General features: G+C 35.5%; 1 protein-coding gene across 7 annotated transcripts in view; it reads right to left on the bottom strand.

The window, feature by feature from the left end:
* The window catches only part of RICTOR (RPTOR independent companion of MTOR complex 2), a 141,811-nt gene that overhangs the window by 68,392 nt on the left and 54,303 nt on the right, over positions 1-19,116 (bottom strand). For 6 of the 7 annotated variants that reach the window (XM_005907619.2, XM_005907620.2, XM_070357616.1 and 3 more), the window contains 3 exons: positions 12,406-12,470; positions 11,505-11,636; positions 5,694-5,757 (listed from right to left, as the gene is read on the bottom strand). In XM_005907619.2, coding sequence (XP_005907681.1) covers positions 5,694-5,757; positions 11,505-11,636; positions 12,406-12,470 — 261 coding nt within the window. The remainder of the gene's footprint in view (positions 1-5,693; positions 5,758-11,504; positions 11,637-12,405; positions 12,471-19,116) is intronic. The other variant, XM_070357619.1, reaches the window with a different exon arrangement.

Here is a 19,116-nt window from a genome sequence, read left to right as displayed (position 1 = left end):
AACAAGATATAATCTTTCAGAGACTCTAAATTCCTCCAGAATAGGAGCTTATTCTAGAGGATAAGAGGAGCTCTTGTTGTTTTTCAGTCGCTAAGTCTTGTCTGACTCTTTGTGACCCTATGAATTGCAACATGCCAGGCTCCTCATGAATAGAATGAAAAGGCAAAAAAAAAAAGCTTAATTCTATTTTAAACAACGTTTCAGTAACCAGACAAACTAAACCAGTGGTGACAATAGCTGTCAACATACTTCTATATTATTACATTCCTGACCCTTTCTTCATATATAGTCACCACTCCATCCTATCAATTTACCTCATTAACCCAATTCTTTCCACTTTCAAACTCTGATTTGGGCCCTCATTCTTTCTTACTTTGACTGCAGTAAAATGAAACATAATAATCCCCCATCTCTAACTATCATTAGTTGATATACTGAAAGCCAAAGTTTAATAATCCATAATCTATTTTTTTTTTAAGTCCTCATTTTCTTTCGGATTGTTGTGGTGACTGCTCTCAGCTCTTAGAGGCCACCCTTAGATCCCGGTCATGGGGAGCTCACTCATGATTATTTGCTATTTCAGAGTAGGCAGGAATCCCTCCATAATCTATTTCTAATATTTCAAAAACTGTGCTGGAAACATTATACCCCTGGTGATAAAAACTTTTGTTGAATCTCACTTTAAATGAAAAGTTTAATTGGCAATAACATTTGGAATACTGAAAACAGATAACATATATCTTCCATTTGGAAAACAAGGAAAAATTATGTAGCTATTACTGTTTAATAAATAAAAGACTATTTGTTAGATGAAGTATTTCAAAATAACAGGTCCTTAGAGTGGGAGTAGATGAAAATGTTTTCTTCAGTTTGGGTGGTAATAAATATTGGGGATAATCAACCTTTCCTAGATATAACTATATTCAGAATTCTTCTGAAAAATAAGACTTGTATCATGACACAATTAGAGGATACAATATAACTTAATTGATATCCAGTTAGGTCCTTTAGAGATTCAAAGGAAAGATCTATGTTGGGTAGAGTACATGTAAATGTATGACAAGGTTCATATGAAAGTACAGAATACTGCTCCATGACATAAAATATATAAGTATCCAATAATTTTAAAATCTATAAAATCTTCCACATTTCCTTCTAAATAGTATCCTTCATTAATTAAAAATGGAGAAGAAAGGAGAAGAAAGGAAAAAGGTATAAGAAACTGATCTTTCTGGGTGAGAAAATTCTCATATCCTATGACTATTTGTATTTTAATACTTACTGATCTATTATTACACTTATAAGGACTATTAAGACATATGCAACATATTCTAAAAAGAGGTGGCCAACTGGCTTTCAGGGCCAAATCAAACATTAATAAACTGTCACCTTGGAAAATCAGTCCTCTCAATGCCTTAGTTTTCTCATTTGTAAATGAGGATGCATATGATCTGATGATTTCTAGAATTTCAAGTATTAAATTCTAATCTATGAATCTCAAGTGTAGTGCTATAAAATGGGTATCTGTAATTTAAAAGTTTTTACAGATGAAACCATTCTTATTTTCCAGGAAAAATATGTGCAAAGAAACTCTGTGTAAATTGGAGGATGTTTTTCTTACAAATCAATGAGCAATCAGTGAGGGAAAAGTCATTCAATTTAAATCTGTTGAAATAAAAGTTTAATCATCTCTTGATAGAACAGATATATATATGCAACAAATATAAGATCATAAGTATGTAATAAATTTGTATAACTGTTATAAAAGAAATTACAGAAACACTGACTTTTCTAGATAGATAGATAGTGAAGTTGTTCAGTCGTGTCTGGCTCTTTGCGACCCCACGGACAGTAGCCAACCAGGCTCCTCTGTCCATGGGATTTTCCAGGCAAATATAGTGGAATGGGCTGCCATTTCTTCCTCCAGGGTATGTTCCCGACCCTGGGATGGAACCCAGGTCTCCCGCATTGCAGGCAGACACTTTACCATCTGAGCCACCAGAGAAGTCTACTTTTCTAGGGTAAATATTTAAAATTTCAGCTAAGACTGTAAGATGAATCTAATGTAGAAAGTGGTGGAAATGAAAAGAGTAGGACACAAGCAATGATCATAGCAGTGGTGAAAGGCAGCTTGTCTAAAGCTAATGGAATAATGAGATAGGTCATAGTAACTGGTTGGCCAAAAAGTGAGCTCTGAATGTCAAGAAAAGCAGGTTGTGCTTAATACCAAAAGGATTCATGAGCCAGTGCAGGTTTGGAAATTTGGAGAACTGGGTTTTTCACTCTGGTTTAACCAATATCCTGCTGTGTATCAAGGGCAAGTGATTCCTTTAACTCAATCCCTTTCAACTATTAAAAAAAAATGTGAGATATATTAAATTCATGAATGTTGAACATGAAAGTCGCTCAGTCATGTCCGACTCTTTGCGACCCCATGGACTATACAGTCCATGGAATTCTCCAGGCCAGAAAACTGGAATGGGTAGCCTTTCCCTTCTCTAGGGGATCTTCCCACCCCAGGAATCAAACCCAGGTGTCCCGCACTGCAGGCAGATTCTTTACCAGCTGAGCCACAAGGGAAGCCCAGTAAATTTATACTGCATGAATAAAGAAATGATGTATGAATAATAGCCTAATTAGGCAGGAAGTAAGAGCTTCCCTCGTAGTTCAGTTGGTAAAGAATCCCCCTGCAATGCAGGAGACCTCCATCAATGCAGGAGACCTGGCTTTGATCCTTGGGTCAGGAAGATCCCTAGAGAAGGAAATGGTAACCCACTCCAGTATTCTTGCCTGCTGCTGCTGCTGCTAAGTCGCTTCAGTCGTGTCCGACTCCGTGCAACCCCACAGATGGCAGCCCACCAGACTCCGCCGTCCCTGGGATTCTTCAGGCAAGAACACTGGAGTGAGTTGCCATTTCCTTCTCCAATAGTATTCTTGCCTGGGAAATCCCCATGGACAGAGTCACCTGGCAGAGTACAGTCCATGGATTCACAAGAGTCAGATAGGACTTAGCGACTAACCCACCACCAAGAAGAATTTAAATTGGATAAAGAGTAGCAAGGGCTGCTCAGTGGGAAAATAATAATAGAAAATGAGAGCGGTAAGAATCAGGAAGGATTACCTGGATTAGAGAGAGAGAAAAAAAAAATTAAACACATTGAAAAAAAACAAGCAAACAAAAAAATTCCCTAAAAGAATGAAACAGGTGAAAAAGAATAAAAAGTAACATGAGTATTCTGAATTATTCATAAAGCAAGTTATCCAAAAGCAACAGGTATTTTTGCTTTTCCTTTAAAATATAAAAGATTAATTGTTGGTTAGTCACTAAATCATGTCTGACTCTCTGTGACCCCATGGACTGTAGCCTGACAGGTTCCTCTGTCCATGGGATTTCCCAGGCAAGAATACTGGGGTGGGTTGTCATTTCCTTCTCCAGGGATCTTCCTGACCCGAGGACTGAACGCAAGTCTCTGGCACTGGCAAGCAGATTCTTTACCACTAAGCCACCTGGGAAGCTCTATAAAACATTAATACTTTCATTGAAAATTTAAAAACTGTTCTAAATGCATACAAAAAACCCACAGTTGACCTAGCAATTATATTATTAACATTAATTTCTACTAACTCAGTTGTCAAGATGTTGCTGCAAAAAAGAAATACATGCTTTGATTGTTAAAAAGTATTAGTGAAATTATAGTTCCTCTGGCCATTAGAGGCCACTGTTGATTCGCAAGCATGCTTTCCCTTTTAAACTAACTGCTTTTAGCTAAACCAAGGAGCTCTACGACACAACTCTTGATTTGAGCCTGTTTTTACCACCAGGTACAAGCAATTTTTCTTGCCCTTGGATCCACAAATGATACCTGCCTCAAATTACTCTGTTCTTTAAAAGATAACAAAATTATATTTTTGTTATGGCATTACTAAATTGCTTCAAGGGTCTGCTTATTTTTATTGGGCTACTTACAAATTAAATGGTAACTTACATAAAACATTGAACAAAACTGAAAGAAAATATTTAGTGTATTCACTAAAGAATTCAAAGAAGAATTCAAAGAAGCTGAATTGAATCCATTTGGGTTTGTTTTTCCACCTGAATGCTATTTCTAAGGCAGCAACTCTCAAATTGTGGTACAGAAAACTGACAGTCCCTAGAATATTTTCAGAGATTCTGCAAAGTCAAAACTATTTTCATAGTAATTCAAAGATATTATTTGTCTTTTTTACTCTCACAAGTACATATGGAATTTTTCCAGAGGCTTCAATGCATGTGAAATCACAAGAGATTGGATATAGAAGCAAATATGACAATCCAGCTATCTTTTATCAGGACAAACGCTACAGAAATTTGTATAAATCTAAAATAATGCCACTCTAGTCATAAATTTTCTTTTTGAAAAAGTTATTTTTATAAAAATGTTATTTTTGTTTACTTATAATGAATTTTTAATATGTTAATATATCTTTAAATTTCTCACTTTAAATTCCTAGTAAGTAAATACTGACATATATATAACTCAAATAACCAAAGAGTTATTTCTAGGTTTTTCAGAAACATATTTTGTTTTTTTATCTTGAATTCTCAAAATTACTGCAGTAGGAAAGATTGTATGAGTAAGGAAACATAAATCTAATTTTTAAATTTAAATATGAAGAGTCAAATCATGATGCCCACATAGCAATTTTTACCCTATAACAAACATTTTTTTAATCTATCTCCAATATCACTCTTAACTAGAACTACAAGTTTCTTTGAAGACAATTCATCCATTTGCTTCTTCCTTACTATGCTCACTTGTGGGTACTATTACTAACCATAAGCTGGACAACTGGAAGGAAAAGGAAAGAGGGGGTCAAGTTAATGCACAAACTCAACATTCTGCAATTATGGAACATGTGCTGAATTCAAAAGTAGGGAAAGAGGAGAAGAGCTAAAAAATGTTAACTGCTAATTTTAGATATTTTTACATTAAAACAAACATATACTGCGTGAGTCTTACAAATTTTTAAGATGAAACATGATACTTCAGAATGAAAGATGATAAAATTCTTACATGAGCCATACCCTAACCAAATTAACTCTTAATTTAGTCTATTCCTCTGCCATTAGGGCATCACATTAACAATTTAAAGAAAAACTCTTGGAAAGCCTATCATTAGAAGCATTATGGATTATCCTCAACATCTTCTTTTGCAGAGTTTAGATTTTGACCTTTTATTCTGTACAATGGCCTGAATTGTTTATTGCAATTGTCTACTGATGTATCCAAATTCATCTTCAAAACAACCAGCTGGTGACCTTTGACATTCATTTAAACAGAATTAACCCCAAGTATATAATTAAGACAAAATGGGGGTGCCACACAAGTAATCCTCTTTCTCCAATAATGTATCAAAGCAGTAATTTCTTTATATGTCTAATAAAGGAAGAAATATTCTTTACAATGGAGATTTTATTAAAAATACTGTCCCAGCTATACCCAATCACATAAAATAATTACACAAAATATCTATGCTTACCTTGAAGTTTAATGGACCTACTTAATGCCTATCATTTCAACAAAATAAAAATGTTTAATGAGAATTCAGTCTTTAAATTTTAATAGATTTCACAAGACAGTCTAAATCTGAAACTGTAAAATGCATAACATGAAAGCCATAAATCTGCTTTTACTCTCAGACATGGAGCTTACCTTTCTGACTAATCGAAGTGCTTGTGTCCTCTCTACCTCGTTGCTCTGCTGTATGTCAATGCACCTAAAGAATATATAAAATATTTAATTATTGATAAAAATCTTATTAAACAAATTTTTGTATAATACCATGATCAGACAGACCGATGTTCATGTCAATACAGTATTTTTAAATGTTAATATATGTAATTTTTCAGTACCAGCAGATATTTAATATTTCCAGTTATAAATACTTATTATAAATCGAAACTATTTCATTTAAAACTCCAAGAAAGAATATAGGAAGTAATTTACAGAATTACATACATCTATACGGAAATAATAAACTATTTATAAAGCAAAATATCAGAAATCTACTGAAAAAGATATTCACCTATCTTTGATAAAAGTTCACAGATATTTTTTAAAAATTGTGAAGGAAAAGCATTTCAAACCTAGTTTTAGTTTAATTGTGATTTTAACCACAGCCTAAATTTTGCATGACTATGTTAAAAGTCTTACATTAGTCATAACAACTCTATTTTACTAAAATATAATTTGAAATGTGAATGTACTTCAAAAATTAATGCTCAAATATGACTTAACTGACATTTCTCTGTAAAGTTCATTATTCAATTTCTAAAGAGCTTTGGTTTATGTGGCAGAATAATTCATTCTTACTTATGTTTAGACAGTTCACTATTCTAATCAATATTTTACCTATTGATAAATAGATAACTTGCTATTCATAAAGCATTTCTAAAAAAAAAAATAAAAAAAAAAAAAAACAAAAAGCATTTCTGCTATCTGAATATAATTAATCTAAAACAATTTTATCAAAAAGTAAATAGACACAGGATTCTATTTCTGGCCACAAAAGATCTGAACAATCCTCCTGCCAATGATAACTATAAAGGTTAAATATGTTACTTTATAAAGCAACTGTGAAAAGGCAATGGATAATAATCCCTGGAAAAAAGCACAAGCTCCATATTCACTCGGGTTTTGTATCTGGGGACACCTGTCAATTTCCAGTTTTAAGTGAATAGAGTCCTAAAAAAAAAACAAAAATCTTGCTGTACTGTGTAGAGACTGAACTGGCACAGCCAAAGTGGCTGAGACTTCAGGGGGAAAAAAATCTCAGAGAAACGAAAATAGAAGAGTAAGCAAGAATCTGCATGCAATCTTCTTTCCAAGACATTTGCCTATTTCTATGTTGTGCAAATGCAGGGTTAAAGTCCAAAAAACCAAGCAAAAAGCTACAGCTGAGCAGCCAGATAACTGAGTAGAAATTTTAGCAGGTATATAATACTGTAAGAAACATGTTAGGGCTTGAGGCTGATCAAGATGAAGTGGTTCTGCTAAACATTCACATTTTCACTTGAGATTCTCAATAGACACTTCCTAGCCAAGGCAAGGGAAAAAACAAATTTTAACAGAATCAGTGTAATAAATCAACACTCCAGAATAAAGCATAAGTCTACAAATAACATGATCCAAGAGCCAAAAATTTTTAATATACAATGTTCACATCCTATCACGTAATAATATGAAATATGCTTTAAGACAAAAAAAAAAAGAGGTCAAGTAGCCAAAATCCAAGAAAATGACAACAGAAACAAAACTCAAGTGATTCACATATTGGAACTGTTGTAAGAGATCTATAAATAACTATGACTATTATGTCCAAGAAAATAAATAAAGCAGAGATCTAGAATGTTTAAGTAATATATAAATCACAAAAATACAGTAACTGAAATTCAAAATTCAAGAGACTGATTTACTAACACAATGGAAGAAAAAAAAAAAAAAACAGATTAGTAGAAAGCACAAAGGTTAACAACACCAAATACGAAAATAATGTTACAGTAAGGGCATCACAGACATGTGGCACAGTGTAAAGATTCAACACTGTATAGCTGGAGTATCAGGGCATAGGAGAGAAAAGTAACAGACAAGTCTTTAAAGTAGCCAAAGGAGAAAAAGACATTACCACTTACAAGAAGCAACAAGAGAAACTACTTACTTAGAAACAAAATCCAGAACACAGTAACTTAAAGCACTGAAAAAAAGTAACTGATCAAAAAAAATAGCCTTCAAGTGGGAAGGTAAATAGAGGATTTACAGACAAAATATGAAAGATTTCAACTCCAGTATACCTATACTACAAGAAAACAGTAATGGGAATTCAAGACAGTGACCCAAGATAGAAGTGTAGAAATGCAAGAAGGAAGAATATTGGAATGAGTAAATAACATAGGTAAAGATCAAGAGTTCCAATTTAATACAATTAACAGGACTATCCTGTGGGTTTACAAATATATATAGAAATAAAAATGTAACATGACAAAAGACAAGAGGGGAGGTAATATGGTCAAACTGTAAGAGGTTCTGGCTGTAATAAAAGTGGCAAACCTTAATATACCAAGGATAAATGTAATCTCTAGGGTAACTGCTAAAGAAGAAAAGGCTTTAAAACCAATACATTAATAGACGAGGGAAAAAAAAATCTTGATTTTTTCCCAAAGAAGCAAAAAAGGACACATGAAAGACCAAAAAATAAATGTGGCAAGCAGAATATGAACAGCAAGATAGCAAAGACAAGTATATATGAAAAACAATAGCAAGATGACAAATTCATAAACATATATATATATATAATTACATTAGATAAAGCCCATAGACGCTGCATATAAAAACCACTAGACATAGTCTAAATACACCAATCAAAAGACAAAAATGGTCAAACTAGATTTTTAAAAAATATGTATGATGTTAACAGGAGAGAAACTTAAATTTTTAAGAAAAAGAAAAATAAAGTGAAAGGACAAAAAAGGATATATTGTGCAAATCCTAAATAAAAGAAATAGAAAGTCAGTATAGCTATCTTAGTATCAGATAACAAGAACACTCATAAAAGAAGTATTACTAGAAATAGACACATTTTTCTAAGTATAAAACAATTAGCCCAATGAGAAATTCTAAATATGAATGCAATAACAAAGCTTCAAAATATATAAAGAACTGACAGAGGAAGTAGAAAATGTGAATAGTATCATGCCAGTAAACAAACAAACAAAAAAACTGACTTTATAATATTAAAACTGCCTTAAAAAAAAAAACCCACAGGCCCAGAAAGATCCACTGGTGAATTCTACTGATCATGTACGGTAAAAAACAGTATATTAGATGAGTTTTTATAAAAATTCTTCCAGAGAATATAAAGAGAGAAATATTTCAAAAGTTGTTTTATAAACATACTCTTGATACCAAGATCAAACAAGATCAGAAAAATGGAAAAAATAGGCCAATACCTCTCATAAGCATAATTGCAAACATTTTTCCACAAACTATTAGCAAATCAAGTACAATTAAAAATAAAATAAAAAGACATAATGAGCAAATGGTGTTTACCTCAGGAATACAAACAAGAAACATAAAGAAATCCACCAAAAATCTACAAAAAGTATCATAAACAATGGCAAAAGCCGAACAATTTCAACGAGTTCAGGAGCAAAACAGTTATCCAACTACCATTTCTAGTCAGTGCAATATTCTAACCAGAGCAATAAGGAGGAAAAGAAAAACATAAGAATTGGAAAGAAAGAAATAAAATGGTCATCAATTGCAACTAATACTAATGTACATAGAAACTCTAATAAAATAAACTTAAAAACAATTAAAATTTAAAAATGAATTTAGCAAGATCACTGAGATAAGAATATACAAAAAGAAAACCCTACAATTATTTTTCTATATGTTAGCAGAGAGAACTATGAAAAAAAATTTTAAATTACATTAACACTATCATGTAATAAATGCCTTGCTGCTGCTACTGCTGCTGCTAAGTCGCTTCAGTCGTGTCCGACTCTGTGCGACCCCACAGACGGCAGCCCACCAGGCTCCCCCCGTCCCTGGGATTCTCCAGGCAAGAATTCTGGAGTGGGTTGCCATTTCGTCCTCCAACGCATGAAAGTGAAAAGTGAAAGTGAAGTCGCTTAGTCATGTCCGACTCTTAGCGACCCCATGGACTGCAGCCCACCAGGCTCCTCCGTCCATGGGATTTTCCAGGCAAGAGTACTGGAGTAGGGTGCCATTGCCTTCCCCGAATAAATGCCTTAGGATAAACCTAACAAATATGTGCAAGACCTCTGCTAGAAAACTACAAAATGTTGAGAGAATTTAAAGTTCCAAATAAATAAACTGAGAAGATTTGATATTAAAATGTTAATTCACCCCAAATTAATCCAGAGCTTCAATGCAATTACTATTAGTACCTAGGAAAGTCTGATGGAAATGGACAAGTTGATTCTAAAATTCATATGGAAATACAGAACTGAAAATAACCCAAAAACTTCTTTACTTAAGGAGGACTTACACTAACAAATAACTTACTGTCAAGCTACAGACACTTAAAACTGGTAGAAAACAGAGCTAGAACAAACAGGCCAAATAAAGAATATAGGGAAAGCAAAAATAGATCCATACTTATCAATTACCTGACTTACAACAAAAATGAAACTAATTTAGAACACAAAAGGAAAATCTTTTCACTAAATGCCTCTAATATTTATTGGATATTGATAAAAATGAATCATGACCTGACAATTATTTCAACATATAAGGAATAAACCCTTCAGAAGAGATCAAAGAGACCTCTCTTCCAAAGACCAAACTCATTAACCATAAAATAAAAGACTGCTATATTGGATTTTATTAATTAAGAAGAGTAAGAAGATAAAGTAAACTGACTAGGAGAGGACATTCTCAATTAGTATACTCTAAAGGAATCATATCCAGAAGACATCAAGAACTCCTACACAAAAAGATAAGACAATCCAATTTACAAATGAGCAAAAAACAAATAGGATACACAAACAGTCAACAGGCAAATGAAAGGGAAATGGAAATTAAAAGCACAATGAAACTCACAATGAAAACCATAGCAAAAAAGGTATAATTAGAAACTGAAAATAGTAAATGCTGGTAAGAATATGGAGAGACTGGAACACCAAGTATTTCTGATAGGAATGGAAATCAGTACAACCACTTTGGAAAACTGCACGGCAGTGAAAGTGAAGTTGCTCAGTCATGTCCGACTCTTTGCAACCCCATGGACTGTAGCCTACCAGGCTCCTCCATCCATGGGATTTTCCAGGCAACAGTACTGGAGTGGAGTGCCACTGCCTTCTCCAGAGGATCTTCCTGACCCAGGGAGCGAACCAGGTTTCCCACTTTGTAGGCAGATGCTTTACTGTCTGAGCTACCACGGAACTTATTACTTAAGTTAAATATACATAAAAATTTATCACCCAGCAATTCCACTCCTACATATGTACCTAAAAGAAATGAGCGCACAATATCCACCAACAACTTGTGCAATAAAGTTCAGGTCAACTTTATTCAAAATAGTCAAACACTGAAAACAACCAAGAAAAAAAAAAATCAACAGAATCAATTATACTCTATTTATAACATGAAATACTACATGGAATTTTTTTTTAAATCAACGTGGATAAATCTCACAGATAACATTAAGGAAAGAAAAGAGTAATATATACTTCCAATATATGATACTCAAAAATAAGAAAATCTAGTCTAAAATGAGAACAGTCAGAGCCATGTTTACTACTGATTGGGGGACACAAGAGAACTTGATTGGGATACTGAAAATGTTTCATATCTTATTTGGGATAATAGGGTACTTGGTTGTATCTACCTGTAAAAATTACAGGTTTTACACTAAAAATCTCTATACTTTATGATAGGTATGCTAAAACTTAATATATGATTTTAAAAATATATAAAAACAGAGGGCTCTAAGAAAATTACCTAGCTATTAAATAGTCCACTTTCAATTTTAGCACCTTCTGCAGAATACTGGAGTCTTGGATGAGATACCGAAGAGCTCGAAGCCCTGCTGCCCGCACTTCTTTTGCTTCATTCAATAAAGCTAACCGCAAGCTATATGAAAACAAAAAGTCATGCTACATGAGTTTCAAATACACACAAAATTGTGGTATCAAATACCTCAGCTGAAATAAGCAAAGATACTCATCATTTTAAACATATAAAAATTATTCACTGTAAGCCATGGTACTTCACTAATGTTGTTTTTTAATTTGTGCCTCTTTGGTATATCCCTACCTTCTGTACTTTATAAAAATAAAGGGAAATTATACATGCCTTTTTAAGGCTGTATCACATATGCCTCTACAATCTATCACTCTCCATTCACCTACCTGTTTCACTGCTTTCAAAGAATCACTGGTTTAAGCCAATAAATAAAAATGCTTTATAATGACAGTAGGAAGAGACTATTTATACCAATTTTAATTCCTAAGCATACCAAAAAGATGGTTTTCTTGGTAGGCTTGAGCAAATAAGGTTTGCAATAAGCACATGTTGTCTTAGGTGAGATGTAGAGATTTATACAGGTTCTTCTTGCTCTTCGGAATAACATGAGAACTTTTACTGTGTTTAATTTAGAAGTTAAGACTGTAGAAGTCCAGGTACTTTTCAACATTAGTTTTGATTATATGTATTTGAAAATTACAATAGGATAACAGTTGAAAATGTTAAAAATGTTGGAGATCCTAAATTTTTCTAACATTCACACAACTGTTTATATAAAATCAATACAAGGTGTTACAGTAACCTATTTTTAGTTTAAAATTACTAAAACTGAAATTACTAAAAATTCAGAAGATATGAAGAAGGGAACTGAACTTACCAAATTATGATATCCTCATAGTTAAAACCCAGTTTTTCTTCACTGTGGCCAATATCACAAAGCAGCTGTCAAAAAAACAAAATAAGTATACAAAAATGCATTATGTTTTTGCCTACTTACACACATTACTTTTTCAGAAAGGAAAATAAGATCTTTGTCTTTAATAAAATTTTGAAAAATATATGATTTGACTTTCAAAATATGAATATTTATGTCTATCACCTAATTGTTTTTCCGACTTGACAGTTCTAGATTTCATGACTCTGTTTGAAAACTAAACAATTATTTTTTATTATTCTTTCCCCCCTTCATACTTCTACTGCTTTTAAAACTATTCTTTCAGCGGTTACCACTGAGATTACAACATGCAGTTTTTGAAATTACTACAGTCTAACAGAAATTACTAGTTTACCATGTCCTCAATAAAAACACTCTTTAAACACTTCATTTCCATTTATTCATCTCACCTTTCCCTATGTTTTTGCTTTTTCTACCTATCTTTTAAGCCCTATAAAGTTACAACTGTTTTTAGTTAGTTCAATTACCAATTTATATTTACTCTCAAATGCACAACATTTCCATTATTCTTCACGTCAGTGATACCTTTATGGGGTATTCTCTCTTCTCCCTCAGTCATTGTTGTTGATCTGTTTTACTGGTGTCTTCATTTGTTTTATAGTCAAGGTTGCTGGTAATGAATTCAAAACAATTCAAGATGGATTCCATTCTTTGTTAAGAAGTCTGATATCAGTCTTATTACTGGCTCCTAAGAAGGTCATATTCTTTTTTTTCAGACTCCATGCAAGGTATTGTTCTCTATCTTTTGATTTTCTCATTCTAACTGTTCAAGTGTGGTTTTATCTGTATCCCTGCTTAGGGAAAACATAAATTTCCAAATCCCTAGGTTGATCAGTTCAGTTCAGTCGCTCAGTTGTGTCTGACTCTTTGCGATCCCATGAATCACAGCACGCCAGGCCTCCCTGTCCATCACCAACTCCCGGAGTTCACTCAGACTCACGTCCATCGAGTCAGTGATGCCATCCAGCCATCTCATCCTCTGTTGTCCCCTTCTCCTCTTGCCCCCATTCCCTCCCAGCATCAGAGTCTTTTCCAATGAGTCAACTCTTCTCATGAGGTGGCCAAAGTACTGGAGTTTCAGCTTTAGCATCATTCCTTCCAAAGAAATCCCAGGGCTGATCTCCTTCAGAATGGACTGGTTGGATCTCCTTGCAGTCCAAGGGACTCTCAAGAGTCTTCTCCAACACCACAGTTCAAAAGCATCAATTCTTTGGTGCTCAGCTTTAATCACAGTCCAACTCTCACATCCATACATGACCACTGGAAAAACCATAGCCTTGACTAGACGGAGATCTGTTGGCAAAGTAATGTCTCTGCTTTTCAATATGCTGTCTAGGTTGGTCGTAACTTTCCTTCCAAGGAGTAAGTGTCTCTTAATTTCATGGCTGCAATCACCATCTGCAGTGATTTTGGAGCCCAAAAAAATAAAGTCTGACACTGTTTCCACCGTTTTCCCAGCTATTTCCCATGAGGTGATGGGACCAGATGCCATGATCTTTGTTTTCTGAATGCTGAGCTTTAAGCCAACTTTTTCACTCTCCACTTTCACTTTCATCAAGAGGCTTTTGAGTTCCTCTTCACTTTCTGCCGTAAGAGTGGTATCATCTGCATATCTGAGGTTATTGATATTTCTCCCGACAATCTTGATTCCAGCTTGTGCTTCTTCCAGCCCAACGTTTCTCATGATGTACTCTGCATCTAAGTTAAATAAGCAGGGTGACAATACACAGTCTTGACGTACTCCTTTTTCTATTTGGAACCAGTCTATTGTTCCATGTCCCGTTCTAACTGTTGCTTCCTGACCTGCATACAGGTTTCTCAAGAGGCAGATCAGGTGGTCTGGTGTTCCCATCTCTTTCAGAATTTTCCAGTTTATTGTGATCCACACAAAGGCTTTGGCATAGTCAATAAAGCAGAAATAGATGTTTTTCTGGAACTCTCTTGCTTTTTTCATGATCCAGCGGATGTTGGCAATTTGATCTCTGGTTCCTCTGCCTTTTCTAAAACCAGCCTGAACATCTGGAAGTTCATGGTTCACATATTGCTGAAGCCTGGCTTGAAGAATTTTGAGCATTACTTTACTAGCGTGTGAGATGAGTGCAACTGTGCGGTAGTTTGAGCGTTCTTTGGCATTGCCTTTCTTTGGGATTGGAATGAAAACTGACCTTTTCCAGTCCTGTGGCCACTGCTGAGTTTTCCAAATTTGCTGGCATATTGAGTGCAGCACTTTCACAGCATCATCTTTCAGGATTTGGAATAGCTCAACTGGAATTCCATCACCTACACTAGCTTTGTTCGTTGTGATGCTTTCTAAGGCCCACTTGACTTCACATTCCAGGATGTCTGGCTCTAGGTCAGTGATCACACCATTGTGATTATCTTGGTCGTGAAGATCTTTTTTGTACAGTTCTTCTGTGTATTCTTGCCATCTCCTCTTAATATCTTCTCCTTCTGTTAGGTCCATACCATTTCTGTCCTTTATCAAGCCCATCTTTGCATGAAATGTTCCCTTGGTATCTCTGATTTTCCTGAAGAGATCTCTAGTTTTTCCCATTCTGTTGTGTGCCTCTATTTCTTTGCAATGATCGCTGAGGAAGGCTTTCTTATCTCTTCTTGCTATTCTTTGGAACTCTGCATTCAGATGCTTATATCTTTCCTTTTCTCCTTTGCTTTTCACGTCTCTTCTCTTCACAGCTATTTGTAAGGCCTCCCCAGACAGCCATTTTGCTTTTTTTCCATTTCTTTTCCATGGGGATGGTCTTGATCCCTGTCTCCTGTACAATGTCAGGAATCTCCGTCCATAGTTCATCAGGCACTCTGTCTATCGGATCTAGTCCCCTAAATCTATTTCTTACTTCCACTGTATAATCATAATGGATTTGATTTAGGTCACACCTGAATGGTCTATTGGTTTTCCCTATTTTCTTCAATTTAATGTGAATTTAGCAATATGGAGTTCATGATCTGAGCCACAGTCAGCTCCCAGTCTTATTTTTGCTGACTGAATAGAGCTTCTCCATCTTTGGCTGCAAAGAATATAATCAATCTCATTTCCGTGTTGACCATCTGGTGATGTCCATGTGTAGAGTCTTCTTGTGTTGTTGGAAGAGAGTGTTTGCTATGACCAGTGAGTTCTCTCGGCAAAACTCTATTAGCCTGTGCCCTGCCTCATTCTGTATTCCAAGGCCAAATTTGCCTGTTACTCCAGGTGTTTCTTGACTTCCTACTTGTGCATTCCAGTCCCCTATAATGAAAAGGACATCTTTTTGGGTGTTAGTTCTAAAAGGTCTTGTAGGTCTTCATAGAACCATTCAACTTCAGCTTCTTCAGCATTACTGGTTGGGGCATAGGCTTGGATTACTGTGATATTGAATGGTTTGCCTTGGAAACGAACAGAGATCATTCTGTCGTTTTTGAGATTGGATCCAAGTACTGCATTTCAGACTCTTTTGTTGACCATGAGGCTACTCCATTTCTTCTAAGGGATTCCTGCCCACAGTAGTACATATAATAGTCATCTGAGTTAAATTCACCCAATCCAGTCCATTTTAGTTCGCTGTTTCCTAGAATGTCAATGTTCACTCCTGCCATCTCCTGTTTGACCACTTCCAATTTGCCTTGATTCATGGACCTAACATTCCAAGTTCCTATGTAATATTGCTCTTTACAGCATCGGACCTTGCTTCTATCACCAGTCACACCCACAACTGGGTATTGTTGTTCCTTTGGCTCCATCCCTTCATTCTTTTGGCGGTGGCTCAGACAGTAAAGCATCTGCCTGCAATGCAGGAGACCCAGGTTCGATTCTTGGGTTGGGAAGATTCCCTGGAGAAGGAAATGGCAATCCACTCCAGCACTCTTGCCTGGAAAATCCCATGGATGGAGCATCTTGATAGGCTACAGTCCATGGGGTCGCAAAGAGTTGGACACGACTGAGTGACTTCACTTTCACTTCATTCTTTCTGGAGTTATTTCTCCACTGATCTCCAGTAGCATATTGGCCCCTACTGACCCGGGGAGTTCCTCTTTCAGTATCCTATCATTTTGCCTTTTCATACTGTTCATGGGGTTCTGTCCTTTAGCCGGGTATTTTCTATTATCTTGTCTTCTGATATGTCTAATCCTCTATTGTACCTATCCAGTGAGTTTTTAACTTGACATAATGTGTTTCCATTTACTTTGTACACATCCAATATCATAATAAAAAATCATTTTTCACCTATTTTCTCCAGTTTACTCTATGTTCTTGATATATTAACTACACTTTAAATGTTTAAAGTGTTTATCATCTAAATGGATATGAATGATATAGATAATCTCTGAGTCTGTTTTCATTATTTGTTTTTCCTTTTGTTCTGGTCATGCAGTCCTATCTTGGTGGATTCTATAATCTTTGTACACAAAAACTTGCAGAGATTCCTGATGACATCTTTCTCCACAAGGGATTCACCCTGCTCTCTGTGAGGCCAATGGACAATGGCGAGTCCTGATTAGGCTGCTGCCCTTGTAAGACTGAGTCAACCTCTGGTTTTTCCTTTCATCCCCTCCTTCCCCCAGGTTTCAACTGAAAGCTTGTTGTTCATGAGACGAATCTCAAGAGAATGACACATCTCATTTTTGCTTTACAAAAACGTTAGGAGCTCCACCTTGATTTTCAAAGGTTTTCTACTTAGGATTTTAAGTTTCCCATCCCAGGATTCAACACATGTACTGAGGAAAGAATCTCCTTTACTTGATTCCACAGGTCTCCATCAAAAGCTCTGGTGCTGTTTTCTCCATCTTTCAGCAATAGTACTCCTGGGACTAGAGTATGAATTTTTACCTTCCTGTCCACATTTCACATTAGTCAGTACTTCCCAGGTAAATATTGTTGCAGAAGTTAGCTCATTTCCACAAGATTCTTCTCTGAAGTCTTGGTTCCTACACCACTTACAGTCTGAGTAACTGCCTGTTGCCTTCACACAGGCTCTCCTTGTTTTTGACCCAGTCTGTTTTGACAGTTTATTTAAAAGCTATATGAATGCATGCTAAGTCACTTCAATCATGTCCGACTCTTTACAACCCTATGGACTGTAGGCTGCCAGGCTCCTCTGTCCATGGGATTTTCCAGGCAAGAATGCTGGAGTGGGCTGCCATTTTCTTCTCCCGGGGATCTTCCCTAGCTGGGGATGGAACCCGTATCTCTTACGTCTCCTGCATTGGCAAGCAGATTCTTTACCATTAGCGCCTCCTACAATTTCTCAGGAGGTCGGTAATATGGTCTGGTATTCCCATCTCTTTTAGAATCTTCCACAGTTTATTGTGATCCACACAGTCAAAGGCTTTGGCATAGTCAATAAAGCAGAAATAGATGTTTTTCTGGAAGTCAATATTACTAGCAAATAATATATTAGTCAAAAATATTTATAAAAACATGACTGGCAAAAGGTTTAGGCCCTATATTAGTTTGCTAGGGCTGCTGTAACAAATAAGCAAATTGGATGGTTTATACAAATAAATTTACTTTCTCATGATTCTGGAGGCTAAAAGTTCAATATCAAAGTGTCTTGACGAGTTTTTTGTTCTTAGGGCCTCACTCCTTGGCTGGTAGATGGCTATCATTTCTCTGTGTCGGCACATGATCTTTCCTCTATGTATGCTGTGTCTTTATCTTATCTGTTCACCAATCACGCTGGATTAGGGACCACCCATAGGATTTCATTTCATCTTAATTACCTCTTTAATGGGCCAAGCTCCAAATAGAGACACATTCTGAGGTACTAGGAGTTAGAATTTCAACAAACAAATTGGTGGGGGGGTTGGAGGTGGAACGTGCAGCACAATTCAGCTCATAACACCCCACCCTCACAGTAAAGTAATACAGGCAGGTGCTTAACATGTGAAAGTCTAAACAAATTGCAAAAAGATTAATGAGGCAAAGAGAATGCACAAAACAATTTACTGAAGATAAATAAATATATATCCTATTTCCTAAAATCTGAATCAAATACACCGGAAAATGCTATTTAAATAGAGCTTAACAAACTGGCAAGAAACTGTTTTTCAACATGAATATACTAAATAAAAAAACATACTGCGGATGGAATTATAAACTAAACACATATGGACAACTAAGTTGGAAAAATGCAACAAAATCAGGACTTTCTTTTGATGATTTCTACTAATAATTTAAAAAGTAAAGTAGGTTCTTCCAGATGTTTAAGCTGGATTTAGAAAAGGCAGAGGAACCAGTGATCAAACTGCCAACATCTGCTGGATCACAGAAAAAGCAACAGAGTTCCAGAAAAACATTTATTTCTGCCTTACGGACAATGCCAAAGCCTTAACTTTCAAACACACTGTGGAAAACTCTTCAAGAGATGAGAATACCAGACCCCTTACCTGCCTTCTGAGAAATCTGTATGCAGGTCAAGAAGCAACAGTTAGAACTGGACAAAGAACAATGAACTGGTTCCAAATCAGGAAAGGAGTATGTCAAGGCTGTATATTATCACCCTGCTTATTTAACTTATATGCAGAGAACATCATGCGAAATACCAGGCTGGATGAAGCACAAGCTGGAATCAAGATTGCTGGGAGAAATATCAATCACCTCAGATATGCAGATAATATCCTTATGGCAGAAAGCAAAGA

This window comes from Bos mutus, chromosome 20, assembly GCF_027580195.1.
Source record: "Bos mutus isolate GX-2022 chromosome 20, NWIPB_WYAK_1.1, whole genome shotgun sequence".
Classification (NCBI taxonomy): Eukaryota; Metazoa; Chordata; class Mammalia; order Artiodactyla; family Bovidae; genus Bos; species Bos mutus.
Note: the sequence above shows the minus strand (reverse complement) of the source record. Positions and strands in the feature narration are given on the sequence as shown.